Source organism: Dicentrarchus labrax, unplaced genomic scaffold, assembly GCF_905237075.1.
Source record: "Dicentrarchus labrax unplaced genomic scaffold, dlabrax2021, whole genome shotgun sequence".
Classification (NCBI taxonomy): Eukaryota; Metazoa; Chordata; class Actinopteri; family Moronidae; genus Dicentrarchus; species Dicentrarchus labrax.
Genome location: NW_026136704.1, coordinates 34,525,927 through 34,545,920, shown reverse-complemented (window position 1 = coordinate 34,545,920; position 19,994 = coordinate 34,525,927). Strand labels below are relative to the sequence as shown.

Sequence of the window (19,994 nt, the reverse complement as noted above, 5' to 3'; positions counted from 1 at the left end):
TCGATCAATAATCAGCGTCGTTATGTAGAAACAGTAAAGAAATAGTTATTGATTGTCCTGACTTCCTGTGAAGAAGAGTTGGACACAGATGGACTCTCACTTTACTCTTTTATACCCTCTTTGTGGATCGACTTAAGCCACAGATCTGTTCTTTTACTGTCCTTCGATGATTAGGAAAGTAAAGAAAATCTGTTTTTAGGCACTTTTACAGCATTTGTTTCACCCAGAACGGGGCGCGGTCGTCCTGAGGTGACATATGTCTGCTCTCATCCAACGGTGGATTTGGTTGCCAGTAAAAGACAACAAACAAACAACTCAGACAAACATGATAAACGATAAAAGTGCTCCATAATAACATAATATTAACCACTAGAATAAATATGGTGGTCAGTAAAGAAGCTTCCTGTTGGTGAACTGTGGAAAAGCCAGACAGAAAAAACATTTTAGACTCAAACATGAACAGCTTTAGTGTTTCTGTAACTAAGATTTTGTTCATAGCTTCTTAAATGAAAACGTCTATCAGTCGTAAGAATATTCACCACTTTGTTTGTGTTTGTCCTCCCAGAACTGTCAGATTTATGCATTGATTCTTCATTTTCCTTTCATTTATTATTCCCATCATTATCTGCCTTGTTATCATCACTTTAAACTCCTCTCTCTCTCTCTCTCTCTCTCTTTTCTCTTCTCTCTCTCTCTGTCTCTCTGTGTGTCTGACTCTCTCTTTCATCCCTCTCTCTCTTCATCAGCACTGAAAAATGGGGCTTAATTAACTGTGTGCCTGCAGGACTTTTGGCTTTCTGTGTGTGTGGTTGTGTGTGTGTGTGTGTGTGTGTGTGTGTGTGTGTGTGAGCATGCAGAGGTAAAGTAGGCCAGTCTATAAGGTGGTTAATTAGGATGCAGCAGGCCTCTGTCCGCTGGCTCCCAGGGACCAGATGGAGAGCCGGGTTCACAAACAGAGGAGGGGTTTGTCCGACGATATTTTCCCTTTCACCTCGACTCCACTGCAGAACCAGAATCTGAATGAAGGTTCATCTCGCCGCTCGATCGTCACCGATTTACTCGTTTTCCGTGACGTCTGCCGCGTCTCGCTCTGGTCACACCCAGAGACTGAACTCTCTCAGATGATACACAAGTGGACTGAAGTCATTTCAAGTACAACAAACAATGGATTGTTTGAGCCAGTGCTGATGCAGATATTTAAGGGTTTGTTCAAATTGCTGAACACATGATTACAGATATTGATTGGAAGCAGTATATACTCCATCCCTGCATCCATTATGTAAAGCAAAGACGTTTTTCAAGAAACCCCACAATCGATGCACATTAGATCATATTGGGCGTATATTAGTGGACCCAAAGCTCTAATAGCTTTAATAAACAAAATAAACTCACCAAATGTCGAGATAAGCAAACAAAAACACCTGTTTTCCCTCATCGAACAAACCGTACACCTTCTGAATTAAAGCTTCTCTCGTTTACCAAACTAAGACCTTGTTAAGCAATCTTAAACACACTTCATTCAAACTCACCAAACCGTCTTTATTAGTCTCAAACAATCACAAACTCTGGTGTCTAACTCCCTCCACACACTGGTGCCCCCCCAACCTCCCTCGCTCCTCTACCCGCTTCATGCCCCTCCTTTCCTGGCCCTGCTATGTCCTCATCTTCCCCTGCAGTCAGAGTCCTGGTTGGAGCCGCTCTGAATCACCTCGTTACTGTATTAATAAACCCTCTACAAAGTAAAACACTCTGGTTTTCCTTGCACTGCACCACTGAACGTCTGTCACTGAGCAGCTCTCGTTCTTCAGAGGCAGATCGAATCGCCCCACCCTGCCCTACCACAGACCCCCAATTTCAGGATTTCCACACATCCTGGAAAATCTTGGATATTCTGAGACTTGTTTTCCAGTCCTGAAAACACCGGGAATTTGATTAAAATGACCAAATATCCTGGAAATAATTTATGTTGTCCTGGAAATTTCTTATTGTATTTTCAGATCAACAGACACAGAATGATAATAATACATCTTATTAGGCTTGAATTTGTAGCCCGACGTGAGTTATAATCAGCCGAAGAGACGAGTACTGAGGTAGCAATATGACTGTAAAATCATTATAAATAATATCTATAAAACACAAATGTACAACATATATATTAAACTATTAATATGCAGTAAGTAGTCATCATACAAACAACACACACACACACACACACACACACACACACACATACACACACACGTGGTAACACCAAGCCGGAGTGCTTTCACATGTCACAGAGTTAACATGTCGCCCCGGCAACCAGTCTCACGGGAACACCTGCATCCTGCGAGTCACCACGGAAACGCATCCCACACTGTCAATCTCTCTCACGCACACACACACACACACACACACACACACACACACACACACACACACACACACACACACACACACCTGTGTTGTGGTAGTGAACTGCCCATTTGTGTGTCTTGTAGAGTCCAGGTGACACAGATCTTTCAGATCTTCCTCTGGTGTCGACACAGCTGTGTGTCCGGACTCACCTGAGGCGCACACACACACACGCACACACACACACGCGACACACACACACACACACACACAAACACACACGCCAGGGTTAAAAGGGATCAAGTGGTCTTGTGTCACCAGGAGACTCAGTGAAGGAAGGTTGTCAAACCACTTCAGTTTCTGGCCCTCCGGACCGCGAAGTGAAGTAAAAACTATATAATCCATCCAATTATTGTGTTGTATTTTATTGTTTATATTTATTTATCATATTTTTTAAGTATGATGGAAATACTTGAATTATATTGTGCTCTCAGCAGTGATCTGAACACTATAAATCAGCCCTTACTTCTCTCTAAAGGTCCGTCCTGTTTTTGTCAGCTTGGTGTTTAATGGAACGGCCCTTTCTCCTAGAAATTACTGACCAGTGTGTAGCATTTAGTAGCATCTATTCATCTAACTGAGGACCACTCGCGTCTGTATTTGATCTCCTGGGAGAATTGTGTGCAGTAGAAACTATGGTGGCCGCAAAAGTCAACTGGGCTCCTGTAGAAACATGGCGGCTCAACATGGTGGACTGTATGATTCCTATATGCAGGTGATTATATACTAATGAAAACAATGAATATTATATTCTAACGTACCCGGTTCATTTGTTTTCTGCATTTCCATTCCCACTCGTAGTGACTGCAGCATTATTCAAAAGTCAGATTTTTTATTCACATTTAATTAAACCAAAGTGCTTCTGTTGCAGGTGTGACAGCCCCCTTAAAGAACCTCTGAGAGGCAGCTTTTAGTTTACCACGATGTCATAGTAAAAACAATTTAATAACATAAAAAACGTAATTCCTATGATTGAATGAATTGAAGATTTACGGTACAGACGCTCTGAATCTGTTGACTGATCTTATTAATTTATACAGAGATCCGGCCGTACGGTGCGGAACACGAAGATGAAACCCAGGACACTGATTAAGTATCGATGTTAATTTTAGCTCAAAATCATTTGAGTGAAGCGATTAAACCACAATTTTACACAAACAATCTCAAACACAACTCACTAAGGAAGGAATCACAATATTGTCATGAAGATTGATTTAAAAAAGATTGATAAGATCACGCAGAACAAATATTGATCATTTCAGCTGTATTGTCCCTGAAGAGACGTTTGACTCACACTGACAACGTTAATTCAACTCAAAAATGTGTTGAAACTGATTACATTGAACATTTGAAGTTAAAAAAAAAACATTCTGCTCAAGTGACGTTTCAAGAAGTTAGTGTCACTTAAATTGACTGCAGTATGTTTGACTTCTGACCCCGAGAGCACCTTTAATTAAATGTTAATATAAGTCATTTAATTGCGTGAATTTGCTGCTTCTCTGGGTCTTTTTGACAGTTGACGGCCTCGAAGCCCCACAAACACAATTAAAGGTATCTGAGGTTATCTGGGGGTCGTCGAGTTGAGACTGTTTTTGTCTTTCACGTGTCTGAAATCCTGCACCTTTTCCCCTTCTCATCTTTCCCTGTTTTATTTCCTGTTTTTAGCTCTGTTTGTTTCCCTCTGCTCTGCATGGCAGGTTGTGACAAACCGGTTTGTTAAAAGCACTTTATAAATAAACGCGACTTGCACTTTAATCACCTTTCATCATCGGCTGTGTGACAACCTGTGGGCGCCACCACAGTTTTTAATTTAATCCCCCCTGCATCTTCCATCCCTCCCCTAATTGATGCTCTTGCGAGCAGCAGCAGCGGCGGCGGTGGTTTGCTATTTCTGAAGCGGCACTGGTTGGCTGCCACGACTCCGCTTCACGCTGAATGCATCAGCCGCCATTCAAGTCAGAGACTCACAGGGAAAAAGACAGAAAATAGCTCTTCCCATTGTGTCTCCGTCCTCTCGATTCTGTCGCTTCCCGCTCTGATCCCGATACGCTGTGTGTCAGACAAACAAATCCCCTCCCCGAACAAATAAATGAATTTAAATTAAAAGACAGCAGATTGGAGTTTGGCGTAAACAAAGCACAATTCCCTTTCTCTTTTTAGCCTCGTTTTGCATAACAAGCCGTGACACGCTCTGCATTGAGATTCAAATGAGTAAGTGGCGGCTTAAGATGGACTTAGCTTCACTTCACTGGGACTATTTATCCGCTTTTATAAAGGACGTGTCATTCTCAACACTTCCTGTTTGACTAGCTTAGGACAACACAGTCTGTCCTCACAACAACACTGGGGGGGGGTTTAACTGTTGAGGGCTTTATGAAACTTTATTGATCTCTGCCAGGAAATTAGGCCACAGCCATGAACCGATGCAGCAGATAAAACAGAGGACGAATACAAACAGATCAGAGCTCAAACGTCTGCCAACACCGAGCACTTCTCATTATTTAAACATGGTGGCGTTAGCGGTAAAATATTCACTTCGGTTGCAATTAAAAAAGGTTTTTTCCTCTCTGCTCGTGTTTAACTGGAGGAGAACAACATGCAATGATGTGACAGCAGTTCAGCAGGGAGCTGCATGTATATGAGAGAGACAGTAGAGCTGACAGTGGGAGGATGGAGGAGAGGGAATTTAAACAAACAGATGAGAGAGTGAGCAGCCTCTCTCCTCCAAACAACAACTCTCGTTTTTTCTCTGTGTGGTGATCGGCGCTCCGACTGGGACTTCCTGCTTCACAACACTGTCTCTCAAAGCTGCTCGGTCCAAAATATCTTGTTTCTTACGTGTATTATCGTGGAATACGTTGGAATATCTTCACCTTTTGTTGCACATAAATGATAATTAAAGTCTTGCAGCACCTTTGAACATAAAGCAGGAAGTATAGTTTCCAGGTCCAGGTACGCTAGGGTCCATATGGGCAGTCCACACTGTCCGCAGACTACACTATAAACAGAGCTACTGCGCAGCTGTGGCGTCTGCAGCTGTCCGTGTCTGTAAGTTTATTCAGACCTTCAGGGCGGACCCCCTTTGGGACTGAATGATCCACAGTCCTGTATCCAAACAGGGACATCCTCTTGAAGGTGTGTCTTTAGATGACCTCCCTGATGCTCCCTGTTTTACTGTTCACTGTCGTTGTTGTTAGCCGGCATCCATCTATCCTGAAGCCCTTCGGACCTCATTACGACCCGTTTGTAGGCGGGTCGAGAGTAGGGCTGTCGTGGTGAAGGAATTTCCTGTACAGCGGGAAGTGGTACAGCAATATTTAATCTCAGCTTGTATTAATCACCTCTATCCACCCTCGTCCTGGGTCTGTGACCGTTAACTGGAGAATTTCAGCCGAATAAAGTCGGCAGTTATTTAAGATATCCGACTAATTAACAGGGTCACTGCTTAAACCGACTTACTGGCGAAACGCGTGATGCAAACGCCACAGGATTGGCAGATTTGATTCATCAGTGGACGAGACTAAGAGGCTGCTGGTGTTTGGAGAGTTTTTCCAGAGCGAGCGAGGCGGAGGCGACGTGGTTTTATAATCCCAAGCTGTGAACTGAAGGATCGCACTGTGTTCCCCTTCAGCCTCGCTCTCTTGTCTTAGAAAACAAACACCGAACAGGACATGACGTTACCTGCGGTTGTGGCTTTAGCAGCTGGCAGCTGAAAGCGCCAACGGGAGGCCACACCAGACGGTTCTCTCTGCGGCTCTTTATCCGAGTTGGGGAAAGTTAGCCAGACATGCATTTGCCAAACCAGCCATTTAGTCTTGATCCATGAAAGCCTTTTCTCTCAACAAGCTGTTGGAAAAAGCTTTAGATAAAAGTTAAATCTCAGTCTTTAAGTGTGGAACGATGTCCTTGCTGCCTCTCGTGGCCCACAGGCCAAAAGAAATCACCCATTTCTCTCCAGCTGAAGGTGATTTCTGCAGTCCAACCAAAGGAGGTAACAAATTGTAATTACACAGTTTTCCTGTACAATAGCAGCATTACTGGCTTTATCTCCAAATAATCTCTAATCTGACTGAACTGTTAATTCGATGGCGCCTGGCTGATTGTCTGCTTGTGTTACCCCAGTAAATCTTTTTATAGCAACTCGTCTTGTTCCTGAAATCTCAGTAATGAACTTGGTCAGTACGATGTTGTCAAAATCAATAAAACGGATGACCAAAGCTGTGAATATTAAACCTAACTTCTCCTTTGAGGTGCCGGATTGACCGGTTGACTCGCCATACTTCTGCAGTATTAACTGCTGCAGCCTCAGAGGATCTGTGAGGGATGTTTCCTCTCTTTTCAGCCATCAGTTGGATGAAGACGTGCTGCTATAAAAGAGAAAGATTTAATAAAGGCGTTCCTGTCAGCTGCCCTGAGAGCTCTGAACTCTGCAGTATTTCCTCCTTTCAGATCAGTTTGTTTATTCGGGTGAGATCGACGGCACTTAACTCCTTTACAGTGTTCACCGACTCTTCTCTTTACTGATCTTTAACAGACTCTGTAACGTCGGTTCGACCTGAGGGCGACATTGAAACGAAGGGACGGGGTTAAGGATTCAGGCGAAGCCCCGAATGCACAGAGGAAAGAAACTGAGATGACTGAACGTTAAAAACTGTGGTTCAGTTCAGTGGAAGGGAAAACGTCATCCAACCAACAACGGGAAATTACCCTAACACACAAGGGATTATGGGTAGAAGCAAAGGGATGCAGTAACTCGTGGTTGGGAAGCTGAGCGGAACAAAATGAAGCTCATATATTCAGGTGCTTCTTCATGCGTTCAATAAAAGCAGATTTGTTTCAGAATCATCTCAGAAAGTTAAAAACAAAATGCTGGAAACTTAAAGTTAAATCATTTTTCATCATTTCATTTCATGTCGGGCTGAGACTGGAAGGAAGAACGAATGTCAAACGCTTGAAAGGACAAAACATCCTTGTGTGTGTGTGTGTGTGTGTGTGTGGAAATGACCGCTCGGCATATTCAGGTTTTTTCCATCGTCTTCTTCCACTCCTCTTCCTCGCTGGAGGCCGGCTGCAGCCCCCGGGACAGACATTCCTCTGCACTTTGGTATGCATGCGTGAACGTGTTCAGTGAGTTCTGGCCCCCCAAAGTTCAGCGGCTCACATCAGGGATCGGATCACCCTTCAGGCCGCGAGACGCATTTCATTTGCTTGTATGGGAGGCCGAGTGGAAGGAATACGGAGGAGACTGTGAAGAGGCGGTTCAGCTGGATAGGGCAAATATTGTGACACCACCTGGGCTCCAGGGGCAGATTTCAGGGGATTCCCGTAGGATGGCTACGAAGGATAGTTTAGACGCTAGCACGATTTAGTTTCAGACGCCAGCAGTATTCAGTTAGTTGCAATCTGCAGCTTCGCCACTAGACGGCACTAAATCCTTCACACTGGTCCTTTAAAGGCAGAAATTGTAGCCGAGACACATTACAGCTACAAATGGCCCATAATGCAACACTCTTCGTGTAACAGCCGTCTCTACTTTTGAAATATGTAGTCTTAAAATAAACGTCTCCTTATATTCAGGCTAAAAAGTATTTTGTCACTTAAGATATTGAAGCTAATTTCTGCCAATGTGACGAAAAAATAAAAGGAATTTGTAAGTTATTGTAACTATAAACTTTCTGACCTAATATCCAAAAATAATGACTTAATATATCAAATAATGTCTTAATATCCAAACATAATGACTTAATATGTCAAAATATTGACTTAATTTCTCAAATAATGACTTAATATGTCAAAATAATGACTTAATATCTCAAATAATGTCTTAATATCTCAAAATAAAGTCTTAATATATCAAAAAAAAAGTCTTAATATCTCTAAATAGTAACTTAATATGTCAAATAATGTCTTAATAGGTCAAAATAATGTCTTAATATCTCAAAAATAAAGTCTTAATATCTCTAAATAATGACTTTGAGATAGTAAGTCATTATTTTGATAACGTTTTTCATTATAATTACTCACACAATCCTTTTAGTTTCCACACACGAGGACTCAGTAACTGGTTGAATCGTTCGTTAACGAGAGGTGGAGCAGCTCTACTTACAGTCATTATTATTTTACATTAAAGTCATTATTCTGGTGTCAGTGACCTTTCATCAGCCCGGAGGACTGAAGGAGACATTTTGTCCTCCCTTTCGCCTCCTGGACGTGTTGAGTGGCGTTGAGTGTTTATAGTTTGCTGCCTGCACTGACACACGTGTTGACCGCCGGCGCCGGACGTGTTGATGTTTATCACAATAATGGGACAGATTTCCCTTTTATACGCGGCCCACAGCAGCAGCATATGTAAAGCAGAGACGGGATTATTCTGGACTGACTGAAGACCAGCGACGCAGAAGAAGACAGAGGAGCACTGAGCTGGAAGACTCCTCTTAATCATCTTCATCACCTCCTTTTATCGTCCTCCTTCTCTTCTTTGTGGGTCTTTTCTGTTTGAATCTGTTTCTCCCTTTTTTATTCCATCTTCATCATCAATCCTTCCCTTCCTCCATCCTCCTCCTCTCGTCTTCCTCTTCCTGTCCTCTCTTCCTCATCCTCCTCCTCTTGTCTTCCTCTTCCTGTCCTCTCTTCCTCCACCTCTCGTCTTTTTTTTTTTCTTTCTCTTATCTTCTTTCCTCTCTTCTCATACTCCATCCTCTTGTCTTCCTCTTCCTGTCCTCTCTCCTCCATCTCCTCTGTCTTCCTCTTCCTGTCTCTCTTCCTCCTCCTCTTTCTTTTTCTTTCCTCTCTTCCTCCATCCTCCTCCTCTCGTCTTCCTCTTCCTGTCCTCTCTTCCTCCATCCTCCTCCTCTCGTCTTCCTCTTCCTGTCCTCTCTTCCTCCATCCTCTCGTCTTCCTCTTCCTGTCCTCTCTTCCTCCATCCTCCTCCTCTCGTCTTCCTCTTCCTGTCCTCTCTTCCTCCATCCTCCTCCTCTCGTCTTCCTCTTCCTGTCCTCTCTTCCTCATCCTCCTCCTCTCGTCTTCCTCTTCCTGTCCTCTCTTCCTCATCCTCCTCCTCTTGTCTTCCTCTTCCTGTCCTCTCTTCCTCCATCCTCTCTCTTCCTCTTCCTTCTTTTTCTCATCCTCCTTCTCTATTTCTTTCCTTTTCTTTCTCTTTTTTTCTTCTTTTCCTCCTCCATCCTCTTGTCTTCCTCTTCCTGTCCTCTCTCCTCATCTCCTCTCGTCTTCCTCTTCTTGTCCTCTCTTCCTCCATCCTCCTCCTCTCGTCTTCCTCTTCCTGTCCTCTCTTCCTCCATCCTCTTTCTTCCTTTTTTCCTCTCTTCCTCCATTCCTCCTTTTTATTTTTTCTCTTTCTCCATCCTCCTCCTCTCGTCTTCCTCTTCCTGTCCTCTCTTCCTCCATCCTCTTGTCTTCCTCTTCTTGTCCTCTCTTCCTCCATCCTCCTCCTCTTCTTCCTCTTCCTGTCCTCTCTTCCTCCATCCTCTCGTCTTCCTCTTCTTGTCCTCTCTTCCTCCATCCTCCTCCTCTCGTCTTCCTCTTCCTGTCCTCTCTTCCTCCATCCTCTTGTCTTCCTCTTCTTGTCCTCTCTTCCTCCATCCTCCTCCTCTCGTCTTCCTCTTCTTGTCCTCTCTTCCTCCATCCTCCTCCTCTCGTCTTCCTCTTCCTGTCCTCTCTTCCTCCATCCTCTTGTCTTCCTGTTCTTGTCCTCTCTTCCTCCATCCTCCTCCTCTCATCTTCCTCTTCCTGTCCTCTCTCCTCCATCCTCCTCTCGTCTTCCTCTTCCTGTCCTCTCTTCCTCCATCCTCCTCTCATCTTCCTCTTCCTGTTCTCTTCCTCTTTCTTCTTTCTCCTGTCTTTCTCCTATTCCTCTCGTCTTCCTCTTCCTGTCCTCTCTTCCTCATTCGTTCCTCTTCCTTCTTCCTCCATCCTCCCTCTCTTCCTCTTCCTTCCTCTCTCCTTCCTCTCGTCTTCCTCTTCCTGTCCTCTCTCCTCCATCCTCCTCTCGTCTTCCTCTTCCTGTCCTCTCTCCTATATCATCCTCTCGTCTTCCTCTTCCTGTCCTCTCTTCCTCTATCCTCCTCCTCTCGTCTTCCTCTTCCTGTCCTCTCTTCCTCCATCCTCTTGTCTTCCTCTTCCTGTCCTCTCTCCTCCATCCTCCTCTCGTCTTCCTCTTCTTGTCCTCTCTTCCTCCATCCTCCTCCTCTCGTCTTCCTCTTCCTGTCCTCTCTTCCTCCATCCTCTTGTCTTCCTCTTCTTGTCCTCTCTTCCTCCATCCTCCTCCTCTCTCTTCTCCTCTTTTCCTCTTCCTTTCCTCTCTTCCTCCTCCTCTGTCTTCCTCTTCCTCTTCTCTATCTTCCTCTTCCTGTCCTCTCTTCCTCCACCTCTCTCCTCTTCTTTCCTCTCTTCCTCCTCCTCTCTTCCTCTTCCTGTCCTCTCTTCCTCCTCCTCTTGTCTTCCTCTTCTTGTCCTCTCTTCCTCCATCCTCCTCCTCTCGTCTTCCTCTTCTTGTCCTCTCTTCCTCCATCCTCCTCCTCGTCTTCCTCTTCCTGTCCTCTCTTCCTCCATCCTCTTTCTTCCTTTCTTTCCTTCTTCCTCCATCCTCCTCCTCTCATCTTCCTCTTCCTGTCCTCTCTCCTCCATCCTCCTCTCGTCTTCCTCTTCCTGTCCTCTCTTCCTCCATCCTCCTCCTCTTGTCTTCCTCTTCCTGTTCTCTCTCCTCCATCCTCCTCTCGTCTTCCTCTTCCTGTCCTTTCTCCTATATCGTCCTCTCGTCTTCCTCTTCCTGTCCTCTCTTCCTCCATCCTCTCGTCTTCCTCTTCCTGTACTCTCTCCTCATCCTCCTCTCGTCTTCCTCTTCCTGTCCTCTCTCTTCCTCCATCCTCCTTCTCTCATCTTCCTCTTCCTGTCCTCTCTCCTCTATCTCCTCTCGTCTTCCTCTCCCCTCCTCCTCCTTTGTTTCCCTTCCTGTCCTCTCTTCCTCCATCCTCTCGTCTTCCTCTTCCTGTCCTCTCTCCTTATCCTCCTCCTCTCGTCTTCCTCTGCCTGTCCTCTCTTCCTCCACCCTTTCTTCTTTCTTTCCTCTCTTCCTCTATCCTCTCTTGTCTTCCTCTTCCTGTCTCTCTCCTCCATCCTCCTCTCGTCTTCCTCTTCTTGTCCTCTCTTCCTCCATCCTCCTCCTCTCGTCTTCCTCTTCCTGTCCTCTCTTCCTCCATCCTCTTGTCTTCCTCTTCTTGTCCTCTCTTCCTCCATCCTCCTCCTCTCGTCTTCCTCTTCCTGTCCTCTCTCCTCCATCCTCCATCCTCTCGTCTTCCTCTTCCTGTCCTCTCTCCTCCATCCTCCTCTTGTCTTCCTCTTCCTGTCCTCTCTTCCTCCATCCTCTCGTCTTCCTCTTCCTGTCCTCTTCCTCTTCCTTCCTCTCTCCTCTACATCCTCTCGTCTTCCTCTTCCTGTCCTCTCTCCTCTCTCTCTTTCTTCCTCTTCCTTCCTCTCTTCCTCCCTCTTTCCTGTCCTCTCTCCTATATCGTACTCTCGTCTTCCTCTTCTTGTCCTCTCTTCCTCCATCTTCCTCCTCTTGTCTTCCTCTTCCTGTCCTCTCTTCCTCCATCCTCCTCCTCTCGTCTTCCTCTTCCTGTCTTCTTCCTCCATCCTCCTCTCGTCTTCCTCTTCCTGTCCTCTCTTCCTCGTCCTCCTCCTCTCGTCTTCCTCTTCCTGTCCTCTCTCCTCTATCCTCCTCTCGTCTTCCTCTTCTTGTCCTCTCTTCCTCCATCCTCCTCCTCTCGACTTCCTCTTCCTGTCCTCTCTTCCTCGTCTTCCTCCTCTCGTCTTCCTCTTCCTGTCCTCTCCTCCATCTTCCTCCTCTGCTCTCAGTTTGTTGACAGACCTTCAGAGACAAAACCAAAAAGACAGAAACAGAATCTGTCGTGTTTTCTCCTCCTCCTCCTCCCCCTCCTCCTCTGTCTCCTCCTCTCTTCTTCTTCTGAAGTGAAGTTTCCTCTCTCTTGTTCGGGGGCTGTTGTCTCCTTCGCCGCCGTGAAACAACACAGGAGTCAAAACAACAGCGAGCGTCGAAGCACCTTCAAACCAAACAAATCCCTCCTCAGAACCAGACGACACAAAGAACGAAGAGCGAGTCGACTCGTAGATGCAGACAAACGTGTGTGTGTGCGTGTGTGTGTGTGTGTGTGTGTATTTTTGACTGGGCGAATGGGAGTTTCCTGCTGCGTCGATGCTCGCCGTGTGATCCTCTGAAACTTCTGTTGTTTTATTTTGGAGGAGCCGGCTTGCCTTTCTGTCTTCCTCCCCGTCACTCCTTTCGCTCTTGTCTTTCCCGAGCCGCACGGTGAAAAGATGAAAGGTGAGAAAACACGACGGATGTTGAACAGAAACGTCACCTCACCCCCTTCGGCTGGGAGCGGCTCGGCTTTTCAAGACGCAGTCGGAACAAGTGGCGCTACCTTAGCTAACAAGCTGCGTTACTACAAAGCGGAGAGAGACAACAAAAGCTAACGAAATGAAGCAGCAACTAAAATACACAAAACAACAGTTGTTAACTGATTTTGTAAAGAAGCCAGGAAATAAATACATTTAAAAGTGGCTCAAAATGCCAATTTAAAACCTGATGTTACTGCTAACGCGGTCCCCAACAAGAGCCGGTAATTAGGGCTTCTAACCTCAAATGGATTATTTGCTCTCTCCAGATTAAATTCTTTCTGCAGCGCTATCGAGCTTTTTAGCTTCTTTTAGTTCATTCATCAAACAAGTGCTGATAAACCCACCGTACACCACCGGATCACCACCAAGAAGAAGACAGACAGTGTTTTGGATCTTCACAAAGAACCAGCTGGTTCCAGCCAACTGTGAACCCATCGAGACATCATCCATTGGTTTGTGAAGAACCGCTTTGAAGCCTCCAATTCGGCATTTTGGCCGACAGTAAAATGGAGCCAGCGGACGTGACGTACTGCGAGTTGCTCTACTCTCATTGGCTGCTCAGTTTTGACTCCTCCGTAGCCCATAAAGTGGCTGCTCTCCTGCTCAGACAGGATCTGGTATTCCAGATAAACAGTAAAATGTGTTTGTGAACAGATTTGAGGAGAGAAATAGTCAACAACAGAATCTGGATCCATATCTGATCAGCACTGTTTGACAGTTTGATCTGAGTTTGGTTGAGCTGGACGGACTCACTGAGAATGAGCTGTCAATCACAAGGTAGCCCCGCCCTAAAGCATACCCTGCTTTATGGTCTGTTTTACTCTAAATGGGATTATAAAGTTTGATAAACCACATTTTGTATTTTCAAATCACCATAAAACCTCACAGAAGAAGAAGAAAAATGCCAGCAGACTCTGTATTGTGTCTGTTAACTTTATTGTTTTGTTTTTGTTTGTGTGTTTGGTGAAATTACAACTACAGTAACCGTACGAATTCACTACAGGTGAAAAATCAGCATATTGTATACAGAATAAATAATCTTTCTCTCTCCTCCTTCCTCCAGGTGATGAGTGGTACCTGTGCAGGTTGACTCTGAGCATGCCCAGCCAGGCAGACCTGCAGTGGGCCATGTTCCCCTCGCCTTACCTGGGCGCCGTCGGTCCTGACGCCACATCCGGCTCTGTCGTGTACCGGCTGTCGGCACGGCAACGAGACGGGGCACTCGGACACCCCCAGTTCCTCCTATTGGACGGTGAGCTGTGACTTTTTCACCTTTTATTGCTCAGGGTTGTTGTTTTATTCCCCAATGAACCGCAGTTTTAAAGGCCGCAACGTGATCAGAAAGTGGATATATGAGGTAATCCCTGTAGGGCGAATGTGATCTGATGTTCCACTGCAGGTAAAAAGCCTATTTTTCTCATGAAATATGCACAAAAAAGATTTAGAGATGTTTTAGCATCCAGAAGTACAAATGATCCACAACCGCAACCAAACCTTCTTCCTATTCCCGTCACAACCTGTCAAGTGTTTTGCTCCCGCTCTTATCTCCCGCCTGTATCTGTAATTAGGTCCGCCGTCGCTCCGCCAGGCACTTCTGTGACAAAACCTGTTTTTGTTCAAAGCAGCGATTTATAAATAAAAATTTGACTTGTTGAATTTCAATTACCATCAAGTGGGAGAGGGAGAGAAAAACGCACATAAACGGCATGGAGCTGCACTGTTAATCGCTCCCTGGGGCGAAGAAAGCTCCCAGATTCGGGAATAATAGGAAAGTCTCTGGAGAGGCAGCGAGTGGGAGGGTGGGCGGATGGGCGCCGGTGGCTGTGGATTTTCTTATTTTTTATATTAATTTAGAGAAGAAGAGGAGAACGAAAGGAGCAGGAGAGATATTTTGAGAGCTAATTTCTAATGCTTTCACATTAAAAGCTTCTAACTTCCCTTTGGCGCAATGTGACTACATGTGTACCAACGAATAATCCAATAATTTACATTAAAAATGTTTTTTAATATCATGCCAATATGGAAATATATTCATGCAGTGTGTGTGTGTGTGTGTGTGTGTGTGTGTGTGTGTGGAGCCAATTAGTGGCATTAATGTGATTTCACTCAGTTTTTCGTTAGCGGGTCAGCTGGAGTGAAAGTTTGTTCATCCATTGAGTTTGTTGTGCAAGTAAACTTATTTCATATATTTAATTAATGCTTAATTACAAAAGGAAGCAGAAAGAAAACTCTTTATTATGATGAACGAGTGAGATAATTCAGAAACAAACAGAAACTCAGATGTCAGAAAAATGTCTCCCACAAATAGACGGAGGAAGAGGAGGAGATGATTGACAGGTTGGATGCAGCTGCTGCTGGTTCGAAACCCTCTGGTCAACAGCTGGGGACTCCTCATCCAGCCTTCCTCCCTCTCTTCTTACTTATATTCCACTTCCTTCACCTCTTTTTATGCATTTTCCTCCCTTCTCTGTCTGTAAACGGCTCTATTTTCTCTAACGATGCTTCTAATTTTGGTTATTTGTCGCTAACAATCAAATTGCTGCTTCATGTGTTTCTGTCAGTGGAGTTTTGTCTCAGTTTATTGTTTCTTCCAAAGGTTTAAAAAGGTTCAGGGCTGACAGCTAACAGCAGCTACATTAGCAGTTAGCGGAGGACGTCAGAGGGAAAACCAGAAATATTCTCTCCATCAAATATGATCCAGTTTCACCCAAATCACTTGGTTGTTATAACTGTACTTTTTTACTACAGGACGATGAGATATCGTCTTACTGTGTATATTTTTAAAGTTTTCTTACATGCCTTAAAATCAAGAAGGCCTCGCGACCCCCCGTAAAGCTTTACATTAGACCTCTAATGTTTACAGTTTACTGACATTTAAATCCCGATAAACTTATATTGTTCTAAATTTTGACAGTTGTCTGAGTGTTTTCTAACTTCTAACTCTAAATTTAACATTTTCGATTAATCGTTGGCGAAATCAGTCGCCAGGAACGCCCCTGAACCCCCCTTTGTTCATTCTTCTTCTGTGTTCTCCGACTGTCCAGGTGGGGAGGAGTGCTTCGAGGTGGATCGTCGCTCTGGTGACATCAGGACCACAGGACGACCTCTGACCCCGAGTAAGGAGTACCTGCTGCGGGTGCAGGCGGTGGACGGGCGCGGTCGGAAAGGCCCGCCGGCTACGGTGGCCATCCTGGCCGGCTACCGGCCGCCGCAGTTCACCAACTCCACCTACAGCCTGAGCGTACCTGAGAACACACCTGTCGGCCAACCGTGAGTCACTGAAGGTTTTTAATGATCAGAAGAAATAGAAAATAGCATCTGGTATTGATAACAACAAATAATAGTTTATTCCTCTAACGCTGTTTTATAAAACCATTCACTTTTAAAAACACGTTTCGATACCAGTTGTGGCTCCCCGATACGGACGCTGATATCTGATCTGATACATGTGCGTTGTATACATTGTATAAATAGTTCCTAAAATATCAATGAAACTGATCAAAATGAATCAATATCTCTAATTTTACACAAACTTCCTGCAGTTATTGTGTTCAGTATTTACAGTTTATCATCTGTCTCTTATTGTTATGCTAAAATGTTAAAATAAGTCGTATTGTGTGTTTTCTGCACAGTATTGATATTAAGTATTGATAACGGTACCTCTGCTTCTGGTGATCATCTGTAGATTAATATCATAGTAACAGTAGTTTTATGTGTCTGTAGCTCTCTGTTTGTGTCTTTGTCCTCCATATTTACATCATTTACATTCCTCAGATAGCGAGGTGTGTGTGTGTGTGTGTGTGTGTGTGTGTGTGTGTGTGTGTGTGTGTGAAAAGATGAGCCCTGTAGAGCGAGACAAAAGAAGAAGGAAGGAGGAGGATGAAGAGAGAGATGGAGGGATGAGGAGAGAGATAGAATAAGGGATGGGAAGGGAGGAAGAGGAGGAGGAGAGGAAAAGGATGGAGGGATGAGAGGAAGAGGAGGAGGAGAGGGGGATGGATGAAGAGGACCCAGATGTATGAGTGTGGCCTGAGGCTGAGAATTTGAAAGTGTGGCAAATTCAAATATTTATTAAAAGCGAGGTCTGGATAAACATGAAGGGGTGTGTGTGTGTGTGTGTGTGTGTGTGTGTGTGTGTGTGTGTGTGTGTGAGTGAATCCCTCCGGGCTGCTGGTGCACAAGCACATTGTATTAATATCCAAGTATCCATGCCACCCTGTGTGAGCAGTGTGTGTGTGTCTCTGCTTCCATTATATTCCCCTTTATGTGTGTTTATGTCCTCCAGTGTGTACCTACTCTCTCTCTCTGTGTGTGTGTGTGTGTGTGTCTGTGTGTGTGTGTGTGTGTGTGTGTGTTTTAGTCAAATTGATTACCCAGGTTTTGCGACGGTCTCTGAGTGCAGAATAATCCATGCAGCCTTTGAACGCAGCTCGACCAGCGCGTCACGCAGCTCCTCTTTCCTTTAAAGAGTCTGAATGTAGAGCAGCTTTCTGCTGACCTGTGGTCACGTTTACACAGCTGACTGAGTTTGAACCATTAACTTTATATATAATAACTGTATAATAACTGTATATATAATAACTGTATATATAATGAAGTATATATAACTGTATATATAATAACTGTATATAATGAAACTTATAATAATGTATATATAATAATTATATATAACTGTATATATAATAACTGTATATATGACAGTATATATATAATAACTGTATATATAATGACTGTATATATAATAACTGTATATATGACAGTATATATAATAACTGTATATATAATAACTGTATATATAATGACAGTATATATAATAACTGTATATATAATGACAGTATATATAACTGTATATATAATAACTGTATATATAATGACAGTATATATAATAACTGTATATATAATGACAGTATATATAATAACTGTATATATAATGACAGTATATATAATAACAGTATATATAATAACTGTATATATAATAACTGTATATATAATGACAGTATATATAATAAGTGTATATATGACAGTATATATAATAACTGTATATATATAATAGTAGAATATAGCTGTAATAAGAGATCCTGTGTGACTAGGCGAGCCGCCTACGGACGAATCAAAGCAGCCAATGAGAGCAGAACATTTTTTAAGGATTTACAGTTACAGTTAGATTAATGATCAGTGTCCCTCCGGTCTCTCTCTCTCTGTCCGTGCAGCGTCTCAGTGGTTCAGGCCGTCTCCTTCCAGAAGAAGAGTCTGTCCTACATGCTGTTGGTGAATCCTGGGAATCTGTTCAGCATCAACCAGGAGAGCGGAGCGCTCAGCCTCACCAGGACCGTCGACTACGAGAGCGGACACAACCTCCACACCCTGCAGGTCCGCGCCTCCGAGCCTGACACCGGCCTCAGCGGCGTGGCAGAGGTACGAACACAGAACGCTTACGTACACGTGTGGACATCGGGTTTAACTGCTGCACGCTTGTTTGTCACAGGTCAGGTTTTCACTGCTGCTGATCGGTCGGGAGGATTTTAAAGTGTTTTTATCACATATGTCTCGTGCTGTACGTCACCTAAACGTCCAGTATCTGACCAAAAAACTCATTTTTCAGGTGTTCTTCATCATATTTTAGATGAAAATGATAAAAAGTTGACTCATCCTGCACTTGGGGGCGTCCAATGAAATGCTTTCTCTCTTTTGAAGCCATAACTGCACAAAAGCTCAACTTTATAACTGTATTCAGTGATTTTATTTATATTATATCCTCTGACATCCTCCGGCTGCTCAGCTTCAACTCTCTGTGGTTCACAGTTTCCTTCTTTAGCTAAAGTAGCTAACCTTAACTGCTGCTAACTGTATCTGTCGTTAGCGGGCGACAGAACCGGGATCAGCAGCTGGATGGTCAAACTCAGGTCTCAGAGATTGTGTTCGAGTCCCACTGTGTTCACTGGAAGGTAGACGCATGATGCATGTTCAAGTGTTCATTTCACTGATAAGTTTGGTTGTAATTAGTTATTTGAAGCTATAAAAAGGGGGTTTAACAGGCGTACGAGGCGTCGCCCCCCCCCTCGACCGCTGAACACGGCGCTCTCTGGTGGAAACTCATTAATATGAAATGAGAGAAAGCGCTGCCGCTGAATCAGACGCTGTGATGCAACTGTTTCATTTACTGTTTATGCTGCTCGTGTGTGTGTTCATTATGCATGCGCGTTAAAAACCAAACGCGCCGCCGCTCGCCTCGTTTTCTACCCGCGGATGGAAAAAAAACTCAGCAGATCAAAGCTGCGTTCACAACCTCGGTGATCGGATCTGTTTGTGATCAGCAGTTTGAGTTTGTTACACACACACACACACACACACACAAACACAGTGCAGCCTACAGTTTATACAGCAGATATCTGGTCCCATTAGCGCGCTCACACATGCTCACACACCTAGAGAAATCCATTACTACCTGCTCTCACTGTCCAGATGGTTGAGGCAATCGGAGAATAGCTGCTGAGCTACCAGCGTCCCCCGAAGGCCTCTGCCGCTCTATAAGCTCGACCGGCTAATTCACTCTGAAGACGTCACATCTTAACTGTAGCATCTGCACTTTCTGTTGCCTTCAGCTTTTACAGACATTTAAAACCCGTCAACATGAACTCAGTCGGCTTCGTTACGGCTCCAGACTCCAACACTCTGCCAGTTTCTGAGCTCTTTGTTGCTCCAGTGAAGGTCGTTGATTCATCATTGTACACCAGAGGTTACACATAAAGAATATAAATCAACGTAGAGCTGAAACTTAACACAAAAGTGTCAAATTGTCAAATTAATCGTTAATTATATATATCGTCGATTATATTATTCAAAACTAGGATTCAAAAAGACCAGTTAACCATAATCCATCAATAATCATCAGGTTAATTAACTATTTGAAGCTTTAACGTCAACCCTTCGTGGTTTATATACACACTGTACAGACTTTATGTGTCAATAAATACATAAATATTCTTATAATAGTGTCCATGGTCTGTCTAAGCTGTGAGATCGAACACATAACAAACAAACTGCTGCACAATCACACACAGAGGGTACGATGGTCTCAACCTCGTTCATTCTGTATTTTCTGTCTGTTCTGCACTTCTCATTGAGTAAACACATGTTTACCTGTTGGGGTCTCGAGTTAAAATCCT

The 19,994-nt window shown here is 44.1% G+C and overlaps 1 protein-coding gene across 1 annotated transcript in view; it reads left to right on the top strand.

Annotated features, from left to right (window-relative positions):
• Positions 1 to 19,994, top strand: part of si:dkey-22o22.2 (neural-cadherin) — a 113,943-nt gene that overhangs the window by 41,883 nt on the left and 52,066 nt on the right. The window contains exons 2-4 of the mRNA XM_051399225.1: positions 13,892 to 14,080; positions 15,873 to 16,098; positions 18,039 to 18,243. Coding sequence (XP_051255185.1) covers positions 13,892 to 14,080; positions 15,873 to 16,098; positions 18,039 to 18,243 — 620 coding nt within the window. The remainder of the gene's footprint in view (positions 1 to 13,891; positions 14,081 to 15,872; positions 16,099 to 18,038; positions 18,244 to 19,994) is intronic.